Source organism: Chiloscyllium plagiosum, unplaced genomic scaffold (assembly GCF_037043375.1).
Source record: "Chiloscyllium plagiosum isolate Xiang-an unplaced genomic scaffold, Cpla_swu_hap1 HiC_scaffold_53X, whole genome shotgun sequence".
Classification (NCBI taxonomy): domain Eukaryota; kingdom Metazoa; phylum Chordata; class Chondrichthyes; order Orectolobiformes; family Hemiscylliidae; genus Chiloscyllium; species Chiloscyllium plagiosum.
Window position 1 is genome coordinate 2,166,237 of NW_028270191.1, and position 27,336 is coordinate 2,193,572.

General features: G+C 44.3%; 1 protein-coding gene across 2 annotated transcripts in view; it reads left to right on the forward strand.

Moving 5' to 3' along the window:
• Positions 1-27,336, forward strand: part of spryd3 (SPRY domain containing 3) — a 384,202-nt gene that overhangs the window by 16,340 nt on the left and 340,526 nt on the right. For both annotated transcript variants that reach the window (XM_043682106.2, XM_043682107.2), the window contains exons 4-5: positions 928-1,052; positions 8,151-8,286. In XM_043682106.2, the coding sequence (XP_043538041.1) occupies positions 928-1,052; positions 8,151-8,286 (261 nt within the window). The remainder of the gene's footprint in view (positions 1-927; positions 1,053-8,150; positions 8,287-27,336) is intronic.

Consider the following 27,336-nt stretch of genomic DNA (forward strand, 5'->3'; position numbering starts at 1 on the left):
TTGCCTGGATTAAAGTGTATTAACTGTAAAGGAGAGGTTGAATTAACTTTGATTGTTTTGGACAAATGTGGATTTTTTTTTTCCCAGGGCATCAAAGGCTGTGGGGTGACTGGATAGAAGTATAAAATTATGAGATACATGGTTAGGTTGGATAGTCAAAGTCTCTTTGCCAGGCTGGAAATGTCAAATACTAGGAGGCATAGCTTTAAGATGAGGAGAGGTGGGTGGGGGAAGGTTTAGGGGAGATATGCAACATAAGTGTTTTTACTTGGATGTTAGTAGGTGCCTGGAAGGTGCTGTCAGTGGAGGTGGAAGGAGCCGATATGATAGCAAAAGAGGCAGACACGTGAACAGGCAGCGAATAGAGGAATACAGACCAGGCAGGTGGGATTACCTTAGAATAGCATTATGGTTGGTACCGGCCATGATCAGCTGACCTGTTCCTGAGCTATATACTGTTATACTGTTTTATGTTCTACGTTAATTGCACTCAATGACTTGGCTTCCACGGTTTTCTGTGACAATGCGTTCCACAGATTAACCACCCTCTCGCTGAAGAAATTCTTCCTTATCCCAGTTCTAAAGGATCAGCCTTTCACTTTCAGTCTGGCTCTCGGTTCCCACTGTATCTAGGCCTCTTAGTATTCCAGAAGTTTCAATGAGATTTCCCTCTCTTTAGGTACATGGATGGGATAGGTATGGAGGGACATGGCTGAAATGCAGGCAAAAGGGACTTGTTTATATTGTGAAAACTGGGCAGCATAGGCAAGTTGGGCCGAAGGGCCTGTTTGCAAGCTGTGGACTTCTATGGCCCATCCTTCTAAACTCCATAGAGTATAGACCTGACATGGTTATTTTTGAAAAATATGAGATTGCAGAAGTGTGCTCGTTAGTTAATGAAATATGACCTATTTTTCCTCCATGTAGGTATGCATAGTGGATACTGGTGTAAGAGGGACCATTGCAGTAGGATTAGTCCCTCAGTATTACAAGCTGGATCATCAGCCAGGATGGCTTCCACATTCTGTTGCCTACCATGCAGATGATGGGAAGTGAGTAATACAGAAAATTTGAGAATGAAAGTAATCTACCTGAAATGTCTTTGCTCTGTTCTTATTACAGTGGAAGCTGTTACAGCAATAATTATTTATGCAGAAGGTTATCACTTTCTGAAATATCTCAAACTGCTTTACTGCTTTTGGGCGGCACGGTGGCACAGTGGTTAGCACTGACGCCTCGCAGCGTCAGAGACCCGGGTTCAATTCCCGCCTCAGGCGACTGACTGTGTGGAGTTTGCACATTCTCCCCGTGTCTGTCTGGGTTTCCTCCGGGTGCTCCGGTTTCCTCCCACAGTCCAAAGATGTGCAGGTCAGGTGAATTGGCCATACTAAATTGCCCGTACCCTTAGGTAAGGGGTAAATGTAGGAGTATGGGTGGGTTGCGCTTCGGCGGGGCGGTGTGGACTTGTTGGGCCTATTTCCACACTGTAAGTAATCTAATCTAATCTAAAGATGATTAGAGGTTTAGATAGGGTTGACCATGAGAACCTTTTTCCACGTATGGAGTCAGCTAATACGAGGGGGCATAGCTTTAAATTAAGGGGGGGTAGGTATAGGACAGATGTTAGGGGTAGGTTCTTCACTCAGCGAGTCGTGAGTTCATGGAATGCACTGCCAGTAGCAGTGGTGGACTCTCCCTCTTTATGGGCATTTAAGCGGGCATTGGACAGGCATATGGAGGATAGTGGGCTAGTGTAGGTTAGGTGGGTTTGGATCGGCGCAACATCGAGGGCCGAAGGGCCTGTACTGCGCTGTATTCTTCTATGTTTCATGCATAGTGAATTACTTTCAAGTACAGTGATTTGCGTTGTCTTGTCCATTTGTACATCAAAGATTCCACAAACCGAGTTTATAAATGAGTACTCTCCAGTTCTCCTTTGACATCAAAGCAGCACTTGAGCAAGAGGTAGGTAGCATCAAGGAGCATAAGTAAAGTTGGATGGGAATCAGGGGAAAATTCTCCACTTTTCTGAGTCATTCTGAGCAGAAGGATGTTTGTGGTTGTTAGGCAACCAGTCCCGTCAGCCTAAGGAAGTTCTTCAGGGTAGTATTCTAGATTAAACCAGATTTATCTGCTTCATCAATGACCTTACCTTCAACACAATTTCCTAAGTGGGGATGTTTGCTGATAATTTCTGTGTTCTGTTCCATCCAGAACACCTCATATTCATATGCAGCAAGACCTGGACAATTTTCAGGCTTGGGCTGATAAATGACAAATAACAGCAGAGAATCTAACCATTGCCCCTTAGCTTTCAATGACACCACCTAGCTAAATTCTGTACTAACAACATCCTGGGGGTGGCCATTGACCAGAAACTGAACTGAACTAGCCACATAAACATAGTGGCTACAAGGACTGGTCAGAGACTAGGAATCCAGCAGCGACAAACCCATTTCTTGATTCATGGAATCCCTACAGTGTGAAGCACATCATTTGGCCCATTGAGTCCAGACTGACATTTTGAAGAGAAGTCCACCCAGACCTTGGCCCCACACTCCTACTCGATCCCTGTAAACCCGCATTTCCCATGCCCCAGTCTTCCTAGTCTGCACATCTCTGGACACTATGGACAATTTATTGTGGCCAATCCACCTAACCTGCACATTTTAGGATTGGGGGAGGAAACCGGAGCGCCCTGAGGAAACCCACGCAGACACTGGGAGAACATGCACACTCCACACAGACAGTTGCCTGAGGCTGGAATCAAACCTAGGTCCCTGATGCAGTGCTAACCACTGAGCCATCATGACTTGCCAAAGCATGCGCACTATCTCCAAGGCACAAATCGGGTGTGTTGGAATACTCCCCACTTGACTGGCTGAGTGCAGCTCTAAAGACACTCAAGAAGCTTGACACTATTCAGCGCAATGCACCCTTTTTGCCTGGTGCCACATCCACTGCCTTGAACAGTCACTTCCTTAGCCACTATGCACACTGGCAGCAGCAAGTACCATCTACAAGATGCACTGCAGCAATCCAGCAGCACTCCTTCAGGCACCTTCCAAACTTGCTATTTCCTATTCCTTGAAGGTGAAGAGCAGCAGATGTGTATGAACACTACCACCTGCCAATTCGCCCCTCATCCCGACCTGAGTGGGAATTAGAGCACCATTTCTTTTTTGTTGCTGGATCAGAATCCTGGAGTTTCCTCCCGAGCTCCTGCATTAAGTGGACCTCAGTAATTCAAGAAAATGGCCGATAAACCAATTTTTAAATAAAAGTCTCCCCAACAATTTCAAGGGCCTACACTATTACTTGCCCCATTTTTTTTAGGATACTTGAATGTATCCCATCATTTATTTTTGATGGGGTCATGTTCAAGAGGGGGCTTTAATCTAAAGAGAATGCTTTGCTAATCCTGGCACGGGAGTAATTGCTGGCAACAGTGTGCAAAGAGTTTTACTTTGGCTTTAAAAGAGTAGAGGGAGCTTTATTTTCAGTTTACTTACAATTGAAAAGAGTAGAGGGAGCTTTACTCTGTATTTATCCCCTTGCTGTCCCTGTCTTGGCACTGTTTATAGTGTAGCAAGAGCATTGTTCTGTATCTAACCCTTAACTAATGGCGATGTGATTAAATGCTGGTTCTCATTTGATGCACCAGCATGATCAGTGCTGAGAGTCCCAATCAGTTCAGTCTCTGGTGTCATGATCGCTATTTGTGTGGAAAATGGCAGACATTTACTTTTGAGACAGTACTTCACAAGACTTCTGTTTTGTCACTCTTACGTGGATTTGCTTAATAGCACCCTTATCTGTTTTTCTTAGTTCTTGATCTGCTATTGTGATAGGAGCAGATTGTGGGGTGTTAGTGGCTTGCAGCAACTGATACATTTCGGTCTAAGAAGTTGGATGGCTGATTTTTTTTTTTCTATTGTTTAAATACTTTCATGGGATGTAGGCATTGCTGGCAAGGCCAGAATTTGTGCCTATCCACAGAACACAACTGTACAGAACAGGGACAGGCCCTCTGTCCACTATGTCTGCACTGACCATTCTAAACTAATCCCATCTGCTTGCACATGGTCTGTATCCCTCTATTGCCTGCCTGTTCTGTATATCTGTCTAAATGCCTCTTAAACTTTACTATCGTGTCTGCTTCTGTCATCTCCCCTGGCAGCATGTTCCAGGTGCCGACCATCCTTTGCGTTAAATATTTGCCTCACACATCTCCTTTAAACTTTTCCCCTCTCACCTTAAACTTATGCTCCTCAGTATTTGACATTTCCATCCTGAGAAAAACATTCAGAGAGAGTATATTCAAAAAGACTATAATCAGAAAGATTATCCGTCTTTCCATGCAACTCATAGTCTTATGTACTTCTATCAGATTGCTCCTCAGCCTCTGACGAAAACAACCTAGCCCTTCATAATAGCTAAAACACTCCAATCCAAGCAACATCCTGGTAAGCTTCTTTTGCACTCTCTCCAAAGCCTTTCTGTAATGTGGAAATCGGAACTGCACACAACACAAAAGTGGCCGAACTAAAGTTTTACACAACTGCAAAATGACTTGCCAACTTTTATTCTCAATGCCCTGACCAGTGACGTCGAGCATGCTGTATTCCTTCTTTAGCACCTTACCCACTTGCGTTGCCACTTTCAGGTAGCTATGGACTTGGACCCCAAGATCCATCTGTACATCAGTGCTCCTAAGAGTCCTGCCATTTCCTCTTGCACTTGATCTTCCAAAAGGCATCACATGTCTGGATTAAACCCCATCTGCCATTTCTCTGCCAAATGTTCCAACTGATCTATATCATGTTGGAACCTTTGATAACCTTCCTCACTATCCACAACTCCATCAGTTTTTGTATTGCCTGCAAACTTACAAATCAAACCTCTTATATGTATAAATGAATTGGATGAAAATATATTACAAAATGAGATCCTATCATGATCCTTTGCGGAATACCTCCATTCAGAAAATCATACCTCCACAACTACCCTCTGTCTTCCATGACCAATTTTGTAGAAACGTTACCTACTCACTATGGATTAAATTTCTGGTCCAATGTACCTTGAGGCACCTTGTTAAATGTTTCAGTTAAATCCATGTAGATAACATCAACTTCTCCTGAACTTCTGCTGACTATACCTAAAAAGTTCATTCTTTTCCAAATGTGAGTAAATCCCATCCCTAAGAATCTTCTCCAATAATTTCCATACCGCTGACGTAAGGCTCACTGGTCTATAATTCCCTAAATTATCCCTATTGCCTTTCTAAAACAAAGAAATGACATTGGCTATTCTCTAGTCTTCTAGGACCTTGTCTGTAGCAAATGACAACACAAAGATCTCCATCAAGGCCCCAGCAATCTCCTCTCCTGCCTGTCACAATATCCTGGGATAGCTCCCAGTAGGCCATGAGGACTTATCAAACTTGATGTTTTTCTAGACACACAGCATCAACTCCTTCTTAATATTGACATGCCCTAGAATATCAGCATAAACCTCCCTGATCTGACCATCATCCATATCCTTATCTTCGGCGAATAACGATGAAAAGTTCTCATTAAGGATCTCGCTATTTCCTCGAGCTCCATGCATAAACTCCCCCCTTCTTGAGTGTACCGACTTTTACCTAACTTCTTGCTCCTAGTACAGGTATACGTATAAAATGCCTTGCGATTCTCCTGAATCCTACTTGCTAAGGGCATTTCATGGCCCCTTTTACCCATCCTAATTCCTTACTAAAGTTATTTTCTGCTTACTTTATATTCCTCAAGAACCTTGTCTGATTTCACTTTCCAAAACCCTACATCTGCTTCCTTTTCCTTTTTGTCTAAGCTTTCAATATCTCTTGTCATCTAGGGTTGCTGAATCATGCCATTCTTATCTTTCATCCTCACAGGAGCATGCTGGTCCTGACCTCTGATCAGCTGACATTTAAAAGACAGAAATGTGGATTTGCCCTCAAACAGCTGCCCATAATCTCATTTCTCCAGTTTGTGCCTACTACTGCTTTAATTAGCCTTCCCTCAATTTCACCTGAGGACAGCTTATCCATTTCACCTTATCCATAACTATCTTAAAGCTTACGATCATTGGTTCCAAAATGCTCCCCCACTGAAAGTTCAACTACCTGGCCAGGCTCATTTCCCAATACAAGGTCTAGTACAGTCCTTTTACTCATTGGACTATTTACATATTCTTTTAGTAAACCCTCCTGGGGATGCACCCAACAAATTCTGCTCCATCTAAGGCCCAGCACAAATGAAGTGGGCGGCACGGTGGCACAATGCTGGGCGGCATGGTGGCACAGTGGTTAGCACTGCAACCTCACAGCGCCAGAGACCCAGGTTCAATTCCTGCCTCAGGCGACTGACTGTGTGGAGTTTGCACATTCTCCCCGTGTCTGCGTGGGTTTCCTCCGGGTGCTCCGGTTTCCTCCCACAATCCAAAAACGTGCAGTTAGGTGAATTGGCCATGCTAAATTGCCCGTAGTGTTAGGTGAAGGGGTAAATGTAAGGAAATGGGTCTGGGTGGGTTACGCTTCAGCAGGTCGGTGTGGACTTGTTGGGCCGAAGGGCCTGTTTCCACACTGTAAGTAATATAAAAAATCTAAGTCACAGTCAATACAAGGGATTTTTAAATAAAAAATCACCCACTGCAACAACCCTACTATTTTTACATCTTTCCAAGATCTGCCTACATATCTGTTCCTCTATCTCTTGCTGGCTATAGTGAGGCTTGTTGTATAACCCCAACATAGTGATTGTACCTTTCTTATTCCTAAGCTTTACCCATATGGCCTGACTAGATGAGCCCTCTAAGATGCTCCTTAATCAATAATGTAACTCCCCACCCTTTACATCACCCAGTCTCACACCTGAAACATCTAAACCCTGGAATATTGAGCTGCCAGCCCTGCCCTTCTAGTTTCTGTAGTGGCTGCAACATCATAGTTCCATATATTAGCCCAGGCTCTAACCTCACCTGCCTTACCTTGCCTCATAATCTGTTAAAATAGGAGTGACCTAGAACTCCACTATTTTAAAAAAAATATCAATTTTGTTCTTTTAACTCTGAAAGTGACCATTAAACGACAACTATTTACAACTCTAAACCTACTTTCTCTTAAAGGTCTGTTATCTACCTCCCACTCTATAACAACATACTAATCCAATAAAAGCCCCTATTAAAGTTATATCTACTTAATTTTCGAAACCAGATAGCAGCTATCGTCGTTAGTGACTGTCTTCCTCTGGCTATTGATCTCCCTGGGTCGTCATTGGTCTTTTGCGCAAAGATGTTTCATGTGAAAAAGGTAGCTTTGATAGAGTGTGTTTTGGATGGCAGTCTCTCTCTCTAAGTGGCAGGTTGTCACTCTGTCTCACTGGCTAACTGTCAAAATGCCGGTTTTTATATACTCCAAGTCTCGGATCGTCTCATTGGAAATTCATCCGATCTTCTCAGTTGTGGTGAGCGAGCTGACCTCTCCCAGAATCCTCCTCAGTCACTTCTCACTACAGCCCTAATTTCCTTGAGCTGAGTGGCTTGCTTGGCCATTTCCAAGGGCATTTAAGAATCAGGCACATGTAGACCAGACCTGGTAAGCAAAGCAGGTTTTCTATCTGGAAGGATACTAGTGAACCAGATGAGTACTATTGACAATCGATGATTAAATTTAATTTCAGATTTTATTGAATTGAAATGTTACGACCTGTCACAGTAGCGTTCCAATCCATGTCCCCAGAACATTAGCCTGGGATTCTGGATTAATCATCCAGTGACATTGCCATGAACAGCCTCGCCATTTCCCTGTCATCTGGCAAATTGCACAGTGCAGGTGGATTGAAATACAAGCAGAAATAATTGAAGAAAAAGGTGGAAGAAAAGCTTAACCCTGTATTTTTCTTGACAGTATTTCTGTACTTGCATGAATTTTGTTTACTTCCCCTTCATAAAAAAAAGACTTTTTTTTGTTCATTTTTAAAATTTGAGAGCAGCGAGCTTGTATGATTTGCAGCTCAGCCTGTTTTTGTGTGACAATGTTAATTTCATGTTGAAGATGTGGAATTGTGTTTTCTGATGATAAAGACTCCTGAGTTCCTTTTTTAATGAACTGATTATTTTTAATTCTGCAGGTTATTTAATGGAAATGAAGTGGGCCGGCAGTTTGGGCCGAAGTGTTTTACGGGTGATCGAATTGGCTGTGGAGTCCACCCAGAATCCTTTGACAGAGGAATGGCAACTGTCTTTTTCACAAGAAATGGCAAAGAGGTGGGAAAAATATACTTCCTAGATGTTGAACCCAGAATATCAGGATATTGTTCCAGTGTCCTCTATTACAACTGATCCCTGGGTGAGGGTCCACAACTTATGATTGCATATGGGATACCCCTAAATGATTATGCTCCTGACTGAGGAGCAATGAACTTGATCCCCTTTTCTCACTTGACATGTCCCTGTAGAAAGGACCCCTTCTCATGGACACATTTTCCCAGCCCAAAAATTATGTTTTAAAAGGAGTCAATTTAACTTGGCTTTCTTGAAGCCAGGAAAGATTGAGTTTCTAAGAACAAAGAGAACAAAGAAAATTTACAGCCCAGGAACAGGCCCTTCAGCCCTCCAAGCCTGAGCCGATCCAAATGTACTGTCTAAACCTGTCAGTCAATTCCTAAGCATCTGTATTCCTCTAATCCCCACCTACTCATGCATTTATCCAGACGCATCTTAAATGAATCTACCATGCCTGCCTCTACCACCTCTGCTGGCAACGCGTTCCAGGCACCCACCACCCTCTGTGTAAAGTAATTGCCGCGTGTATCCCCCTTAAACTTTCTACCTCTCACCTTGAAAGCGTGACCTCTCGTTATTGAATCCTTCACCCCGGGAAAAAGCTTGTTTCTATCCACACTGTCTATACCCTTCATGATTTTATAAACCTCAATCAGGTCCCTCCCTCAATCTCCTTTTTTCTAATGAAAATAAAACTAACCTACTCAACCTTTCTTCATAATAAAATATCAGAGAGAATAAAGCATGCCACTCACGCATCAATAATGAGAGCTGAGTCCAAAAAATTAAAAAAAAGTCAGTCTTTGGCTTGTCTGTGATAAATAGATTGTGAAATGTTAAGATGAGTCACTGACTTTGGAAATTGAACGTTTGTTTTTGTAATCACCTGGCTTTCTCAAAGTGTAGCCTCTGGATCACAGAGTCCCCACTTAAGCATCCACATTGGCAGGTGTACAATATGATGAATGAAGGCTTTGTTGTGTTACACCAAATTTTGTCAATTGTATAGAATATAGAACATTACAGCGCAGTACAGGCCCTTCAGCCCTTTGTTGCACCGACCAGTCATACCAATCTGAAGCGCATCTAATCTACACTATTCCATATACGTCCATATGTTTGTCCAATGACGACTTAAACGCACTTAAAATTGGCAAATCTACTACCGTTGCAGGCAAAGCATTCCATACCCTTACTACACTCTGAATAAAGAAACTACCTCTGACATCTGTCCTATATCTATCACCCCTCAATTTAAAGCTCTGCCCTCTCGTGCTCGCTGTCACCATACTTGGAAAAAGGGTCTCCCTATCTAACCCTCTGATTATCTTAAATGTCTCTATTAAGTCACCTCTCAACCTTCTTCTCTCCAACGAAAACAGCCTCAAGTCCCTCAGCCTTTCCTCTTCAGACCTCCCCTCCATACCAGGCAACATCCAGGTAAATCTCCTCTGCATCCTTTCCAAAGCTTCCACATCCTTCTTGTAATGTGGTGACCAGAACTGTACACAATACTCCAAGTGTGGCAGCACCAGAGTTTTGTACAGCTGTAGCATGACCTCGTGACTCCGGAACTCGATCCCTCTATTAATAAAAGCTAAAACACTAGATGCCGCCTTAACAATCCTGTCAACCTGGGTGGCATCTGTGTACCTGGACACAGAGATCTCTCTGCTCATCTACACTACCAAGAATCCTACCATTAGCCCAGTACTTTGCGTTCTGGTTACTCCGACCAAAGTGAATCACCTCACACTTGTCGGCATTAAACTCCATTTGCCACCTCTCAGCCCAGCTCTGCAGCTTATCTATTTCTCTCTGTAACCTACAACATCCTTCGTCACTATCCACAACTCCACCGACCTTAGTGTCGTCTACAAATTTACGAACCCACCCTTCTACGTCCTCATCCTGGTCGTTTATAAAAATGACGAACAGCAGTGGACCCAACACTGACCCAACACACACCACTGGTAACTGGACTCCAGGATGAACATTTCCCATCACCCACCACTTCTTTCAGCAAGCCAATTACTGATCCAAACTGTGATATCTCCCACAATCCAATTCCTCCGCATTTTGTACAATAGCCTCCTGTGGGGAACCTTATCGAACACCTTGCTGAAATCCATATACACCACATTAACATTTGTGGGCGGCACAGTGGTTAGCACTGCTGCCTCACAGCACCTGAGACCTGGGTTCAATTCCCACTTCAGGCGACTCTGTGTGGATTTGCACATTCTTCCTGTGTCTGCATGGGTTTCCTCCGGGTGCTCCGGTTTCCTCCCACAATCCAAAAAATGTGCAGGTTAGGTGAATTGGCCATGCTAAATTGCCCGTAGTGTTAGGTGAAGGGGTAAATGTAGGGGAATGGGTCTGTGTGGACTTGTTGGGCCGAAGGGCCTGTTTCTACACTAAGTAATCTAATCTTAAAAAAACGGTTTACTCTCATCTGCCTGTTTGGTCACCTTCTCAAAGAACTCAATAAGGTTTGTGAGGCACGACCTACCCTTCACAAAACCATGCTGGCTATCCCTAATCAAATTATTATTTTCTAGATGATTATAAATCCTATCTCTTATAACCTTTTCCAACAACTGAAGTAAGGCTCACTGGTCTATAATTACCAGGGTTGTTTCTACTCCTCTTCTTGAACAGGGGAACCACAATTGCTATCCTGCAGTCTTCTGGCACTATTCCTGTAGACAATGACGATTTCAAGGTCAATGCCAAAGGCTTGGCAATCTCCTCCCTGGCTTCCCAGAGGATCCTAGGATCCAAGGATAAATTCCATCCGGCCCTGGGGTCTTATCTATTTTCACACTCTGCAGGATTTCTAATACCTCTTCCTTGTGAACCTCAATCCCACCTCGTCTAGTAACCTGTATCTCAGTATTCTCCTCGACAACATTGTCATTTTCTAGAGTGAATACTGTCGAAAAATATTCATTTAGTGCTTCCCCATCTCCTCTGACTCCACACACAACTTCCCACTACTATCCTTGATTGGCCCTAATCTTACTCTCGTCATTCCTTAAATACCTAAAGAAAACCTTAGGGTTTACCCTGATCCTATCCGACAACAACTTCTCATGTCTCCTCCTGGCTCTTCTGAGCTCTCTCTTTAGGTCTTTCCTGGCTATCTTGTAACCCTCAAGCGCTCTAACTGAGCCTTCGCATCTCAACCTAACATAAGCCTTCTTCTTCCTCTTGACCAGCGATTCTACTTCCTTCGTAAACCACGGCTCCCGCACTCTACAGCTTCCTCCCTGCCTGATGGGTACATACTTATCTAGGACATGCAGTAGCTTTTCCTTGAATAAGCTCCACATTTCTAATGTGCCCATCCCCTGCAGTTTCCTTCTCCATCCTATGCTTCCTAAATCTTGCCCAGAGGTATACACCTATCCCTTTCTATCACTAAAGTAAACATAACAGAATTGTGATTGCTATCACCAAAGTGCTCACCTTCGTCCAAGTCTAACACCTGGCTGGGATCATTACCCAGTACCAAATCTAATGTGACTTCACCCCTTGGCCTGTCTGCATACTGTGTCAGGAAGCCCTCCTGTGCACACTGGACAAAAACTGACCCATCTATAGTACTTGTACTATAGGGTTCCCAGTCAATATTTGGAAAGTTGAATTCTCCCATGACAACTACCCTGTCTGTCTCACTCCTATCGAGAATCATCTTTGCTATCGTTTCCTCTACATCTCTGGAACTATTCGGAGGCTTATAGAAAACTCCCAACAGGGTGACCTCTCCTTTCCTGTTTCTAACCTCAGCCCATACTACCTTAGTTGACAAGTCCCCAAACATCCTTTTTGCAACTGTAATACTGTCCTTGACCAACAATGCCACACCTCCCCCTCTTTTACCATCTTCTCTGTTCTTACTGAAACATCTAAATCCTGGAACCTGCAACAACCATTCCTGTCCCTGCTCTATCCATGTCTCTTGTGGTTCATTAACAACCATCGCAAATAAAATCAAAATAATGCGGATACAGGAAATCTGAAATAAAAACCAAATACACTGGAAACATTCAGCAGGACTGAAGAAGAGTCATACTTGACTCGATGTATTCATTTTATTTCACTCTCCACAGGTGCTATCAACCTCTCTAGCTTTTCCAGTTATTCGATTTTAATTTACCTATCTCGAAACATTACGTTAAACTGGAATAAGTTAGCATTTTTAGAGAGCAATAGATACTTTTTGTACACTCAAGGTGGAGGATGGGAAAGAATTGTGACTGTAAGAGCTGTTCCTTTTTTGAGGTATTTTCAGTGTTGGAGGTGATTTCCTAGAATCCTAGGAGCAGCAATTACTCTTTTATAAGCTGTTGTATTGTTTTTGAACTTTGAGGGATTAAAAAGATCGAAATGACAGCACTTTAAAAAGGAGGATGACAGACAAAGGTAATGACCACATGGGCAGTGAATCAAATGGAGAAATAAACCTGCACTGCTATCTGACCCAGCAGTGAATCTGCACAACTAATTGTTCTGCTGTTTGATTTAAAGTATCCCTGGACATGTCAACAATTTTTATTTTTTATTTCATGTAAATAATTTCACAAAAAATATTACTGAGAACTTTTGACATAAGGCCACAGTTGGAGATATTATGTCAGGTGTCCAAAAGCATTGCCAAAGAAGCAGGTTTCAGGAATGCCTTAAAAGAGGAAAGCAGATCTGAGAGAGCTATGGTGGGGAATTCCAGATCGTGGTGTTTAGGCACCTTTAGTAACAGCCAGGAGATGCAATGAATAAGCACATCGTTGGGAGTCTGAAACAAAAGAAGTTTTCGAGATATGAAAGATTGTGTGGTACAGGGACATAGGAATGATTATAGCCAGGAATTAAATCAAGAGTGAGAATGCTGTTGTCTTATCTTTTGCATGTATGTGTGAGGCCCCTCCATCAGTAAGCGTGGAGATATCTATGATGCTTCCTCCAGTGGGTTGTTTAATTTTCCATCGCCATTCACAACTGGGTGTGACAGAACTGCAGAGCTCTGATCTGATGGTTCTTTTTGGTAGCTTCACCAAGTTGGCATCTGATTTTTAGCTATGCCTGGTGATGCTTCTGGCATGACCTCCTGTACTTTCCATTGACCCACGGTTGATCCCCTGGATTGATGGTAATGGTTTAGTGGGGGATATGCCTTGCCATGAGATTTCAGATGGTGCTGGAGTACAATTCGGCTATTGTTGGCCCACATTGCCTCATAGATGCCCAGTTTTGAGTTCCTACATCTGTTCGAAGTCTGTCCCATTTAACACAGTGATAGTGCCACTCAACACAATGGAGGGTTTTCTCGACTCTAAGGCGAGACTTTGTCTACAAAATGACTATGTGATTGTTGCTATTATCGATACTGTCATGGACAGATGTATCTGCAGCTGGTCAATGCATAACAATGAGATCAAGTATGTTTTACACTCTTGTTGGTTCCCTCACTACCTGCTGCAGATCCAGTTGTGCAGCTATGTCCGTTAGGACCCGACTAGCCTTGATAAGGTTCCCCATGGTAAGCTCATTCAGAAGGTCAGGAGGAATGGGATACAGGGGAACTTAGCTGTCTGGATACAGAATTGGCTGGCCAACAGAAGACAGCGATTGGTCGTAGAAGGAAAATATTCTGCCTGGAAGTCTGTGATGAGTGGTGTTCCACAGGGCTCTGTCCTTGGGCCTCTACTGTTTGTAATTTTTATTAATGACTTGGATGAGGGGATTGAAGGATGGGTCAGCAAGTTTGCAGACGACACAAAGCTTGAAGGTGTCGTTGACAGTATAGAGGGCTGTTGTAGGCTGCAGCGGGACATTGACAGGATGCAAAGATGGGCTTAGAGGTGGCAGATGGGGTTCAACCTGGATAAATGCGAGGTGATGCATTTTGGAAGGTCGAATTTGAAAGCTGAGTACAGGATTAAGGATAGGATTCTTGGCAGTGTGGAGGAACAGAGGGATCTTGGGTGTGCAGGTACATAGATCCCTTAAAATGGTCACCCAAGTGGACAGGGTTGTTAAGAAAGCATATGGTGTTTTGGCTTTCATTAACAGGGGGATTGAGTTTAAGAGTCGTGAGATCTTGTTGCAGCTCTATAAAACTTTGCTTAGACCGCACTTGGAATGCTGCGTCCAGTTCTGGTCGCCCTATTATAGGAAAGATGTGGATGCTTTGGAGAGGGTTCAGAGGAGGTTTACCAGGATGCTGCCTGGACTGGAGGGCTTATCTTATGAAGAGAGGTTGACTGAGCTCGGACTTTTTTCATTGGAGAAAAGGAGGAGGAGAGGGCACCTAATTGAGGTATGCAAGACAATGAGAGGCATAGATAGAGTCGATAGCCAGAGACTATTTCCCAGGGCAGAAATTACTAACACGAGGGGTCATAGTTTTAAGCTGGTTGGACGAAAGTATAGAGGGGATGTCAGAGAGTTGTGAGAGCATGGAATACGTTGCCAGCAGCAGTTGTGGAAGCAAGGTCACAGGAGACATTTAAGAGACTGCTGGACATGCACATGGTCACAGAAATTTGAGGGTGCATACATGGTCGGCACAACATCGTGGGCTGAAGGGCCTGTTCTGTGCTGTACTGTTCTACGTTCTATTGGCGTTCGCCTAATGGAAACTAAATAAACGGCAAAGTTCACAGTTGACCTAGGAGAAACCTGTGTGAGAAAGCTCACAGTAGGGGAGCAACTAAGTAACTATTTAAGTGCAACCTTAATTTTCTTTGTAAATCTACTATTGTGAGTAGAGTGGGTTCTTTTTTGATGTATATGTGTTGATTGAGATCTGCATCTTGATTAAACTTTAAACATATAAAATATAGATACTAAGTTAGCTTGGAGCAGTGTTTTTTAGAGCAGTAAGACTGTGCTATTTTCTCGGTCTGTTGATTGTTAAGGTGCAAAGATGGCCTTTAGTAGAGTGATGTGGTCTTCCTGTTGGATGTAGGCGATTAGGGACGGTTTCCATGTTACCAATGATTATGTCTGCAGGAAGTGTGTTTGGTTGCAAATCCGATTGTATCACATAGATTGATGGAGTGACATGGTTAGAGGCAATGAGGAATTTACAGGAGCTGGGGTGTGATGTGCTGTGAAAGTTGAAGGAAGGAAGCTAAACCGCAGATACAGTTAGGTGTTTCTCAAAACTCTTCTCTACAGTCTTCTCAAAACTCGCTAACAGTCAGGTCGATGGGTTACCTCCAGGAGAGGGAGGCAGGTCATGCAGGCTTCTCCTGTGGCTCTTGCCATCTCAAACAAGTATGCTGTTTTGGAAAATGTAGGTGGTGATGGACACTCAGGAGAATATAGCAGTGACAGGGAGAAAGTGAGGACTGCCGATGCTGGAAATCAGTGTTGAGAGTGTGGTGCTGGAAAAGCACAGCAGCTCAGGCAGCATCCAAGGAGCAGGAGAATCAACATTTCGGGCATAAGCCATTCATTAGGAAAAATAGCTGTGACAGCTAAGTTTCTGATACTGAAACTGGCTCTAATGTAATGAGGGGTATGCCAGGTTCCAAGCAATCAATGATGATAGGGGACTCTCTAGTCAGAGGCAAAGGCAGATGTTTCTGCAGCCGGCAGCGAGAAATCAGAATGATGTGTTGCCTCCCTGATGCCAGGATCAAGGATATCTTGGAGAGGGTGCAGAATATTCTCAAAGGGGAGACAGACCAGCAGAAGATCATTGTATGCATTGCAACTAACGACATAGGAAGAGAAAAGGGTGAGATTCTGAGGAGAGAATGTAGGAAGTTAGGCAGGAATTTTAAAAAAAGGTCCTTGAGGGTGGTAATATCGTGATTACTCCCGGTGCTATGAGCTTCTGAGGGTAGGAAAAGGAGGATAGAGCAGATGAATAAGTGGCTGAGGAGCTGGTGCAGGGGAGAAGGGTGCACATTTTTGGATCATTGGAATCTCTTCTGGGGTAGAAGTGACCTGTATAGGAAGGACGGGTTGCACTTGAATTGGAAGGGGACTAATACACTGGTGGGGAGATTGTTTAAGCTGCTTGGGAGGACTTAAACTTCTAAGGTTGGGGGGGGTGGGACCCAGGGAGATAGTGAGGAAAGAGATCAACGGAGACTGGTACAGTTGGGAAAAGGAACAAAGCACAGAACGAGGGAGAACTGAAAAATTAAACTGCATTTATTTCCATGCAAGAGGCCTAACAGGGAAGCAGATGAACTCAGGGCATGGTTAGGAACATGGGACTGTGATATCTTAGCAATGACAGAGTCATGGTTCAGAGATGGACAGAGTCGAGAGTGTGTTGCTGGAAAAGCACAGCAGGTCAGACAGCATCCAAGGAGCAGGAGAATCGACGTTTTGGGCCAGAGCCCTTCCTAATTTATTGTCATGTGTATTTTTAAAAATAACACAGTGAAAAGTTTTGTAAGTATTCATACCATGGCGCCCGTGTTATTAACAGAAGTCACATATAACATGGAAAAAATAAAAATTAAGACACAGTTCATCTTAGATCAATTTCAGTTTGGGGAAAGTCAATTCAGATTAGATTCCCTACAGTGTGGGGTCCCGACACCGACCCTCCGAAGAGTAACCCACCCAGACCCATTTCCCTCTGACTAATGCACCGAACACTATGGACAATTCACCTGACCTCCACATCTTTGGACTGTGGGAGGAAACCTGAGCACCCGGAGGAAACCCACGCAGACACGGGGAGAATGTGCAAACTCCACACAGACAGTCGCACGAGGCTGGAATTGAACCTGGGACCCTGGTGCTGTGAGGCAGCAGTGCTAACCGCTGAGCCACCATGCCACCCATGATGAGCACTTGAATACCCGGAAGCTGTTGTCGAAGAAGACTTCCGCATTGATGATACCTCTACACTGGGACAAGACCCCCTACCAAGTGGAGACCCCCTCCCCCCCCCACCCCAGGAGCAAGAATCAAAATAGCTTTCATTGGCATGTGCACTCAAATGAGTGCAATGAAAAATTGTTATATCATCTTTTGGAGCCATCTTATGTACTGTGTACCCAGGTGCAGATACGGTCAAGTGTAGTTACAGAGTAGAAAGTATAGATGAGGATGGATCAGTTGAAAAAAGGCAGAATGCTAACAAGTCACCAGAGGTACTTCAGTTCCAGTCCATGCCTGCTGGCCTCAGAACACAAGGCCTTTCAGTTTTGTCCTCCATCAAGGACTTCATCTTGCTGCCACTCTTGGAATTGGCCTGTTCGCTCTGCGCTGGACTCAGCCCATGCTCACTCAGCCACCGTGGGTCTCTGTTCCACTCCCGGAGGGGTTGGGGGGTGGGAAAGAAAAGAATTGAACCCGGACGGCACGGTGGCCCGGTTTCTTCCCACAGTCTAAAGATGTGCAGGTTAGATTACTTACAGTGTGGAAACAGGCCCTTCGGCCCAACAAGTCCACACAGACCCGCCAAAGCGCAACCCACGCAGACCCATTCCCCTATACTTACCCCTTCACCTAACACTACGGGCAATTTAGCATGGCCAATTCACCTGACCTGCACATTTTTGGACTGTGGGAGGAAACCGGAGCACCCGGAGGAAACCCACACAGACACAGGGAGAATGTACAAACTCCACACAGAGTCGCCTGAGGCGGGAATTGAACCCGGGTCTCTAGCGCTGTGAGGCAGCAGTGCTAACCACTGTGCCCACCGCTTTGGCAGTTTGGTGTGGATTTGTTGGGCCAAAGGGCCTGTTTCCACACTGGAAGTAATCTAATCTAATCAAAAGAAAAGCTACAAAGGGGAGATAAACAGAAGGGAAAGGGGCTGGCGAGTAGAGGAGCTCCGACTGGAGTGGTGTGATCTTTTGCCGCCTTGCAAATTTGGCAGCTTCAGAGAGTGACTGCCACTTCTGGCTGGAACATAAGACCTCCATACAGAATGAGACCTCAACACCACACGCTGGGACAAGACCCCCACGCTGACACGGGTAAAGATAGTCATGCCAGGCTGTTGGAATGCCTGGAAGCCGAGGCTGAAGAAGACCTCCACAACAGGACAAGATTGCCACACCTGGAGACTGCCGCGCCAAGCTGAGACTCCCCCCTCTGCGATAAGGCTACTACAATGGGAGACTACTGCCTCAGGCCGAGACCACCACGATAGGCTGGATGTTTCCTCTTTGCTGGGTCTGAGCCGGGAGATGTCTCCATCAAAGAAGTTAAAGAAGATATAATAAATGGAAACATTAAGAAAAAGCAGAGAAAGATAAAAGTAAAAGGCAGACAGAGTAGACAAGCTCCTGGGATGAGGAGCCCACAAGCTGCGCTGTTACACTGCCATCATCATGTTTCATGGATATGGGCCAAATGCTGGTAAATGGGACTAGATTAATTTAGGATATCTGGTCAGCATAGGCAAGTTGGGCCGAAGGTGTACATCTGTGGTGTACATCTCCATGTTGTAATTGAGGGATAGGGGAATAGTGCTAAGAGGGAGGAGAATATCCATCATTTTGTTAAATGATGTACAGGTTCGAGGGACTGATTGGCCTATTCTTGCTTGTATTTTTTCTGTTCTTACATGTGACTCCTCAGATACCGAAGCAGTCCATCTCCAAATGCAGCGATTTCCAGACTTGTGTTGACAATGGCAAGTAACATTGACACTAGACAAGTGCCAGTCAATGATCATCTTCAATAAGAGAGAATCATTCGCATAATCATTACTGAATCGTCTCTATCCTGGGGTTATCAATGACGAGGAACTGAACTAGAGTGGCATATAAATACAGTGGCTACAAAAGCAGGTCAGAAGCTTGTAGTAGTCATGGGCGATTTCAACTTCCCAAATATTGATTGGAAGCTCTTTAGATCAAGTAGATTGGATGGGGCGGTGTTTGTGCAGTGTGTCCAGGAAGCTTTCCTAACACAGTTTATAGATTGTCCGACCAGAGGGGAGGCCATTTTGGATTTGGTACTCGGTAATGAACCGAGACAAGTGATGGGCTTGTTAGTGGGTGAACATTTTGGTGATGGTGACCACAATTCTGTGACTTTCACCTTGGTTATGGAGAGAGATAGGTGCGTGCAACAGGGTAGGTTTTACAATTGGGGGAAGGGGAATTACGATGCTGTAAGACAGGATCTGAGGAGCATAAGTTGTGAGCGTAGGCTGTCGGGGAAGGATGTCGTGGAAATGTGGAACTTTTTCAAGGAACAGATACGACGTGTCCTTGATATGTATGTACCGGTCAGGCAGGAAAGAAATGGTCGTGTGAGGGAACCTTGGTTGACGAGGGAGGTTGAATGTCTTGTAAAGAAGAAGAAGGAGGCTTACATAAGGTTGAGGAAACAGGGTTCAGACAGAGCAGTGGAGGGATACAGGATAGCCAGAAGGGACCTGAAGAAAGGGATTAGGAGAGCCAAGAGAGGGCATGAAAAATCTCTGGCGGATAGGATCAAGGATAACCCCAAGGCATTTTATGCGTATGTGAGAAACATGAGAATGACGAGAACGAGGGTAGGTCCGATCAAGGACAGTAGTGGGAGACTGTGTATTGAGTCGGAAGAGATAGAGAGGTCTTGAATGAGTACTTTTCTTCAGTATTTACGAATGAGAGGAACCGTATTGTTGAAGAGGTGAGTGTGAAACGGACTGGTAAGCTAGAGGAGATACATGTTAGGAAGGAAGATGTGTTGGACATTTTGAACAACTTGAGGATAGACAAGTCCCACGGGCCTGATGGGAATATATCCGAGGATTATGTGGGAAGCAAGAGAGGAAATTGCAGTACCGTTGGCAATGATCTTTTCATCTTCACTGTCAACGGGGGTGGTACCAGGGGACTGGAGAGTGGCGAATGTTGTGCCCCTGTTCAAAAAAGGGAATAGGGATAACCCCGGGAATTACAGGCCAGTTAGTCTTACTTCGGTGGTAGGTAAAGTAATGGAAAGGGTACTGAGGGATAGGATTTATGAGTATCTGGAAAGGCACTGCTTGATTAGGGACAGCCAGCATGGATTTGTGAAGGGTAGGTCTTGCCTTACAAGTCTGATTGAATTCTTTGAGGAGGTGACCAAGCATGTGGATGAGGGTAGAGCAGTGGATGTAGTATACATGGATTTTAGTAATGCATTTGATAAGGTTCCCCATGGTAGGCTTATGCGGAAAGTCAGGAGGCATGGGATAGTGGGAAATTTGGCCAATTGGATAGAAAACTGGCTAACCGGTCGAAGTCAGAGTGGTGGTAGATGGTAAATATTCAGCCTGGAGCCCAGTTACAAGTGGAGTTCCGCAGGGATCAGTTCTGGGTCCTCTGCTGTTCGTAATTTTTATTAATGACTTGGATGAGGGAGTCAAAGGGTGGGTCAGTAAATTTGCAGATGATACGAAGATTGGTGGAGTTGTGGATAGTGAGGAGGGCTGTTGTCGGCTGCAAAGAGACTTAGATATGATGCAGAGCTGGGCTGAGGAGTGGCAGATGGAGTTCAACCCTGCCAAGTGTGAGGTTGTCCATTTTGGAAAGACAAATAAGAATGCGGAATACAGGGTTAACGGTAGGGATCTTAGTGAGGTGGAGGAACAGAGGGATCTTGGGGTCTATGTTCATAGATCTTTGAAAGTTGCCACTCAGGTGGATAGAGCTTGTAAGAAGGCCTATGGTGTATTAGCGTTCATTAGCAGAGGGATTGAATTCAAGAGTCGTGAAGTGATGTTGCAACTGTACAGGACTTTGGTTAGGCCACATTTGGAGTACTGTGTGCAGTTCTGGTCGCCTCACTTTAGGAAAGATGTGGAAGCTTTGGAGAGGGTGCAGAGAAGATTTACCAGGATGTTGCCTGGAATGGAGAATAGGTCGTACGAGGATAGGTTGAGAGTGCTGGGCCTTTTCTCATTGGAACGGCGAAGGATGAGGGGTGACTTGATCGAGGTGTATAAGATGATCAGAGGAATAGATAGAGTAGACAGTCAGAAACTTTTTCCCCGGGTACAACAGAGTGTTACAAGGGGACATAAATTTAAGGTGGAAGGTATAGGGGGGATGTCAGGGGTGGGTTCTTTACCCAGAGAGTGGTGGGGGCATGGAATGTGCTGCCTGTGGGAGTGGTAGAGTCAGAATCTTTGGTGACCTTTAAGCGGCAATTGGATAGGTACATGGATGGGTGCTTAAGCTAGGACAAATGTTCGGCACAACATCGTGGGCCGAAGGGCCTGTTCTGTGCTGTGCTGTATTGTTCTATGTTCTATGTTCTATGAATCCTGCAGCCCTCCTCTCTCCCACTCCCTTTTCACTCACTACACTACACTGCACAAGGAGTATAGATTAGATTTTTTAGATTAGATTAGATTACATTACAGTGTGGAAACAGGCCCTTCGGCCCAACAAGTTCACACCGACCCGCCGAAGCGAAACCCACCCATACCCCTACATTTACCCCTTACCTAACACTACGGGCAATTTAGTATGGCCAATTCACCTGACCCTGCACATCTTTGGTGATGTGGGAGGAAACCGGAGCACCCGGAGGAAACCCACGCAGACACGGGGAGAACTCCACACAGTCAGTCGCCTGAGGCGGGAATTGAACCCGGGTCTCTGGCGCTGTGAGGCAGCAGTGCTAACCACTGTGCCACCGTGCCGCCCATGGTGGAATAGAGACATAGGAGCAGGAGTTGGCCATTCGGCCCTTTGAGCCTGTTGTGCCAGTCATCAAGATCATGGCTGATCATCCAACTCCATAGCCTCATCCTGCTTTCTCCCCATCACATTTGATCCTATTTGCCCCAAGTTTGATATCTAGCCTCCTCACAAATACAATCAATGTTTTAGCATCAACTGCTTCCTGTGGTAATGAATTTCGCAGGCTCACTAGTCTTTGGGTGAAGAAAAGTCTCCTCATCTCCATCCTTAATGGCCTACTCTAAATCCTCAAACTGTGACACCCCTGGTTCTGGACATGCCACCATCGGGAGCATCTTCCCTGCATCTACCCTGTCTAGTCCTGTTAGAATTTTATAAGTCTGTATGAGATTCCCCCTCATTCATCTGAACTCCAGCGAAAACAATCCAAACTTAGTCCATCTCTCCTCCTGCTGTCCCTGGAATCTTGCACAATTATCTCTTATGTGGGACTTTCAGAAAGCATTTGACAAAGTCCAAACGTACTGCATTGACTGGCTCATCCTTGTCAACTCTACTAGTTACATCTCCACAGGATTCCAACAGATTTGTCAAGTATGATTTCCCCTTCATAAATCTAAATGCTTTGCTACAAAGTCCTTGAAATTGGATTCGAGAATTTTTCCCACTACTGATGTTAGGCTTATTGGTTTATAATTCCCTGTTTTCTCCCTATCTCCCGTTGTCACTGTAATATTCAAAATCTCCAGGGATTGTTCCGGAGTCAATGGACTCCTGGAAGATGACGATCAATGCATCCACTATCTCTAGAGCCACTTCCTTAAGTACTCTGGGATGGAAATGATCAGCCTCTGAGGATTTATCCACCTTCAATTCCAGCAATTTAGCCAGCATCATTTCTCTACTAATATTGATCTCTCTCAGTTCTTCCCTGTCACTAAATCTTGCGCTAAGTTCTCCAATGTTTCTGGTATCTGATTTGTGTCTCTTTTGTGAAAACAGAAACAAAATATGTACTCAGTTGCTCAGCCATTTCTTTGTCCCCTATTATACATTCCCCAGTTCTGTCTGTAGGGGACCTACATTTGTGTTCACCACTCTCTTTTTCTTCACGTACCTATAGAAACTCTTAGTGTCAGTCTTTGTGTTCCCTGCAAGCTTATTTTTGGACTGTATTTTCCTCTTCTTACTTAATCCCTCAATCCTTCTTTGCTAAATTCTAAACTGTTCTCAATCCTCAGGCCTATTATTTTTCTTGGAGAATACTTTCCATTTGTCTGGATGACTGTAGCTTAAACAATACTCAAGTTGTCTGTCATCACCCAGGACAAAGTAGCTAATTTCATTGACACCCCGTCTCCCACCTTCAGCATTGAGCTGATTCATGATCAATGGCAACAGAATGTACCACCTGTAAGTTGCACTGCAGTTTTGCACCAAACCTCCTTTGACAACACGTTCTAAAGCCAGATCGCTACCACCTAGAAGGATCAGGGCAGCAGATGCATGGGAACGCTACCAGCAAGTTCCCCTCCAAGCCACGCACCATCTTGAATTGGAAGCACATTACTGTTCTTTCACTGTCACTGGGTCAAAATCCTGGGGCTCCCTTCCTAACAGCACTATGGGTGTACCCACACCCTCAGGACTGCAGTGGTTTCAGAAGACAGCTCATCACCACCTTCTCAAGGACCAATTGAAGATGGGAATAATCCTGGCCTAAACAGTGACACCCACTTCCCATGAGCAAATTTAAAACTAAATGTTTGATCAGGCCCCAATTAAAATATTGTATCCAATTCTGCTTGCCAAGCTTCAGAAATGTCAAGAGGGTCCACGAGAGGGTGCAGAGGAGATTGACCAGAGTGATTCCAGGGATGAGGAATTTTAGCTCCAAGGTTAACGTTCAGATTCTCTGACCCCATAGGCTATGGGACAAACATGGAGATATGGCATTGATAAGATTGTTCTGTGATGAGCTGCATGGACTAGGTCTGTGTATCGTTCTCCTGTGCTGTTAATGACTCTATAAATCCAATAGCAAGTTCAGGAGAAAAGACTTTACCCAGAGGGTGGTGACAATCTGGAACTTTTAGCTGGGAATGGTTCAGAAGAATAGCATAGATGCATTCAAGGTGAAGCTGGATAAGACCTTAAAGGAGATAAAAATGGATAGAGTTAAATGGAAACTGGTAGGAGGAGGCTGAAATGAAGCATGAACTCTGGTGTGGACCTGTTAAACTATTTCTGTGCCATATATGTAATATATCTGGACTTCCAGAAGGCATTGATAAGATGCTGTACAAAAGATTAATTCACAAAGTTGGATCGTATGGGCTTCGGGGTAATTTATTAGCCTGGATAAATGACTGGCTGATGGACAGAAGACAGAGAGTCAGGATAATTTTTTTTTCTGAATGGCAAGATGTAACTAGTGCGATGCCACAGGGTTAGGTCGTTGGACCCCAGCTATTTCCAACCTGCGTTAACAACTTAGATACAGGGATCAAAGTAGCCAAATGTGCAGATGACACAGTAATAGACGGGTTGGTAAATTGCAATGAGGAAATAAGAACCTTACAACTATATATAGATAGGTTAGGAGAGTGGGCCAAAATGTGACAGATGGAGTTTAACATAGATAAGTGTGAGGTACTGCCTTTTGGTCGAAAAAATGAGAAGGTGACCTATTATCTAAGTGGGAAAAGACTTCAGGGTGCTCCAGTGCAGAGAGGGATCTGGGTCTCCTTGTTCATGAGGCACAGCAAACGAGCATGCAGGTACAGCAGGTAATAAAGAAGGTGAATGGAATGTAGGCTTTTATAGCTAAAAGAATATAATATAATATACAATATAATATTAGAATAGAATATAAAGGTAAGGAAGTATTGTTGCAATTATACAAGGGATTTGCAATATCTGGAGTATTGTGCACAGTTTTGGTCCCTTATTTGAGGAAAGATGTCATGGCATTGGAGACAGTTCAGAGGAGGTTCACTAGATTGAACCCAGAGATGGAGCTTGTCATATGAAGAGACATTGAACAATTTAGGCCTATACTCTGTGGAATTTAGAAGAATGAAGGGAGATCAAATTGAGGTATTCAAGACGATAAAAGGTCTGGATAAAATAAGCGTGGAGCGGATCCTCCTTCTTGTGGGATATTCTAGGATGAGAGATCATCATCTGAGGGTAAGGGGTAGCAAATTTAAAACAAAATTGAGGAGAAACTACTTCTCTGAAAGTGTTGTGAATATGTGGAACTCGCTACCCCACAGTGAAATGGATGCTGGGACAGTGAGTAACTTGGAGAAGTTGGACAGATTTTTAATTGGTAATGAGTTGAAGGGTTATGTAAAGAAGGCAGGAAAATGCAGTGAGGAGCATATCAGCTATGATCGAATGGCGGGGCAGACACGATGGGCCGAATAGCCTAATTCTGCTCCGATATCTTATGAACTTATAGGATCACCAATTCTTTATTAAGGTCTTTATCATAGTTTTAAAAGAAAGCAAATGACAGCAGGAGGGAAAGCCACATCAAAGTTGCTGCCTTTGTACGAGTGCAGATTCTCAATGGCCAAACACGTGCGATCATATGGTCTTGTGCATCCTCATTGATTTAGGAGCAAGCCTGGCTGGTGACTGACTAAAACAGAGAAGGTTCATTTCTGAAGAGGCTGAACATATTTGAGAGACTTCGTCAGAAAATACAGAGGCTAAATCTAGGAGTTGGAGGGCAAGCACAAGCCACCAAACCGTCCCTCTATCTGACCCTTCATATAGCCAGCTGTCCCATGCATGGCAGATTCTGCAGAACCCACACTAGGCTCTTCATCTATTTTCGCACCCATCAATCCAGAGTAGAAGCAAGTCTCCCTCAGTCTCAGGTGCTGCCTGAGAAGAAGAGATGATGATGCGAAGGACCTTTTATTCCATTAACATGCAGGTTACCTGTCAGCACAGCATAAAAATGACAATTTGTGGGTACACACAAATGTTAAAAAATCCTTTCATGGGATCTGAGGGTCTTTAGTAGGCACAGCATTTTTGCTCATCCCTGATTGTCCTTGAGCTGCTCCTTTTTAGCCGCTGCAGTCCATCTGGTGTACAGTTTTCCACAATATTATTAGGAAAGGAGTTATAGGATTTTGACCCAGCAACAGTGAAGGAGCTGTGTTGTTCCAAGTCAGGGTGGTGGGATCTTGCAGGTGATGGTGTGCCCATGTATCTGCTACCAAGGTCGTCCTCGGTGGGCGAAGTGGTGGGTTTGGAAAGTTTTCTTGATGGAGGTTTGGTGAGTTAATGCAGAGCATCTTGGAGATTGTACACGTTACTGCCACTGAGTACTGGTGATGAATGGGATTCCAATTAAATGGGCTGCTTTGTCCTGGATATTGTTGAATTTCTTGTGGTGTTAAAGTTGCATTGATGCAGGCAAATCAAGAGAATTTCATCATATTTCTGTCTTGTACTTTGCAATGATGGATAGACTTTGAGGAATCAGGAAGTGTGTTACTTGTTGCAGGATTCCCGGCAGCTACCCTTTTCTTGTAGCCACAGTATTTATATGCCTAGTCCAGTTCAGTTTCTGATCAGGGAGTTGATTGCAGGGATTCGGTGTCAATAATGCCAATGAAGGCGATATGATTAGATTATCATGTAGAGATGATCATTGCTTGACACACTGTGGCATAAATTTTATTTGCCACTTATCAGTTTAAACCTGGATATTGCCAGGTCTTGCTGCATTTGGGTATGGACTGCTTCAGTATCTGAGAAGTCACAAATGGTGCTGAACATTGTGCAGTCATCATCCCCACTTCTGACTTTCTGATGGAAGGAAGGTAATTGAAGCAGGTGAAGGTGATTGGGCCTGGAACACTACCCCCACAGTGATGTCTGGGACGAAGCTGATAATCACGACCAACATCTATCTTTTGTACTAGATAAGATTCTAACCAGTGGAGCGTTTCCCCTCCCCACGAATTCCCTCTGACTCTAGTTTTACTAGGGCTCCTTAATGTCATGCTCTATCAAATGCTGCCTTGATGTCAAGGCTAGTCACTTGCACCTCACCTCTGCAGATGGGCTCTTTTGACTGTGATTTGGGCAAGTGATGAGGTCTCGAAGTACTCTAGCTGCCTGGATCGATTTATTCCACTCCATTGTACAGTTACGTTATTAATTCAGGTCTCTAGTGGATGGATCCCAGGTGAAAGGAATACTCATTGACCTGTGGCTGACGACACTAGTGCGGATGTCAAAGAACTGTGGCAGAATAATGGAGTGCATGTTTCTGCAGAAGTATACTATGAGCATAAGTAAAACTTAGGAGAAAGATTCTGCTGTGTGTATGGATCTGGATAAATTCTGCTATTTGGCCCTGAAAATGTTCCCAAAATGGTTGTGTGAT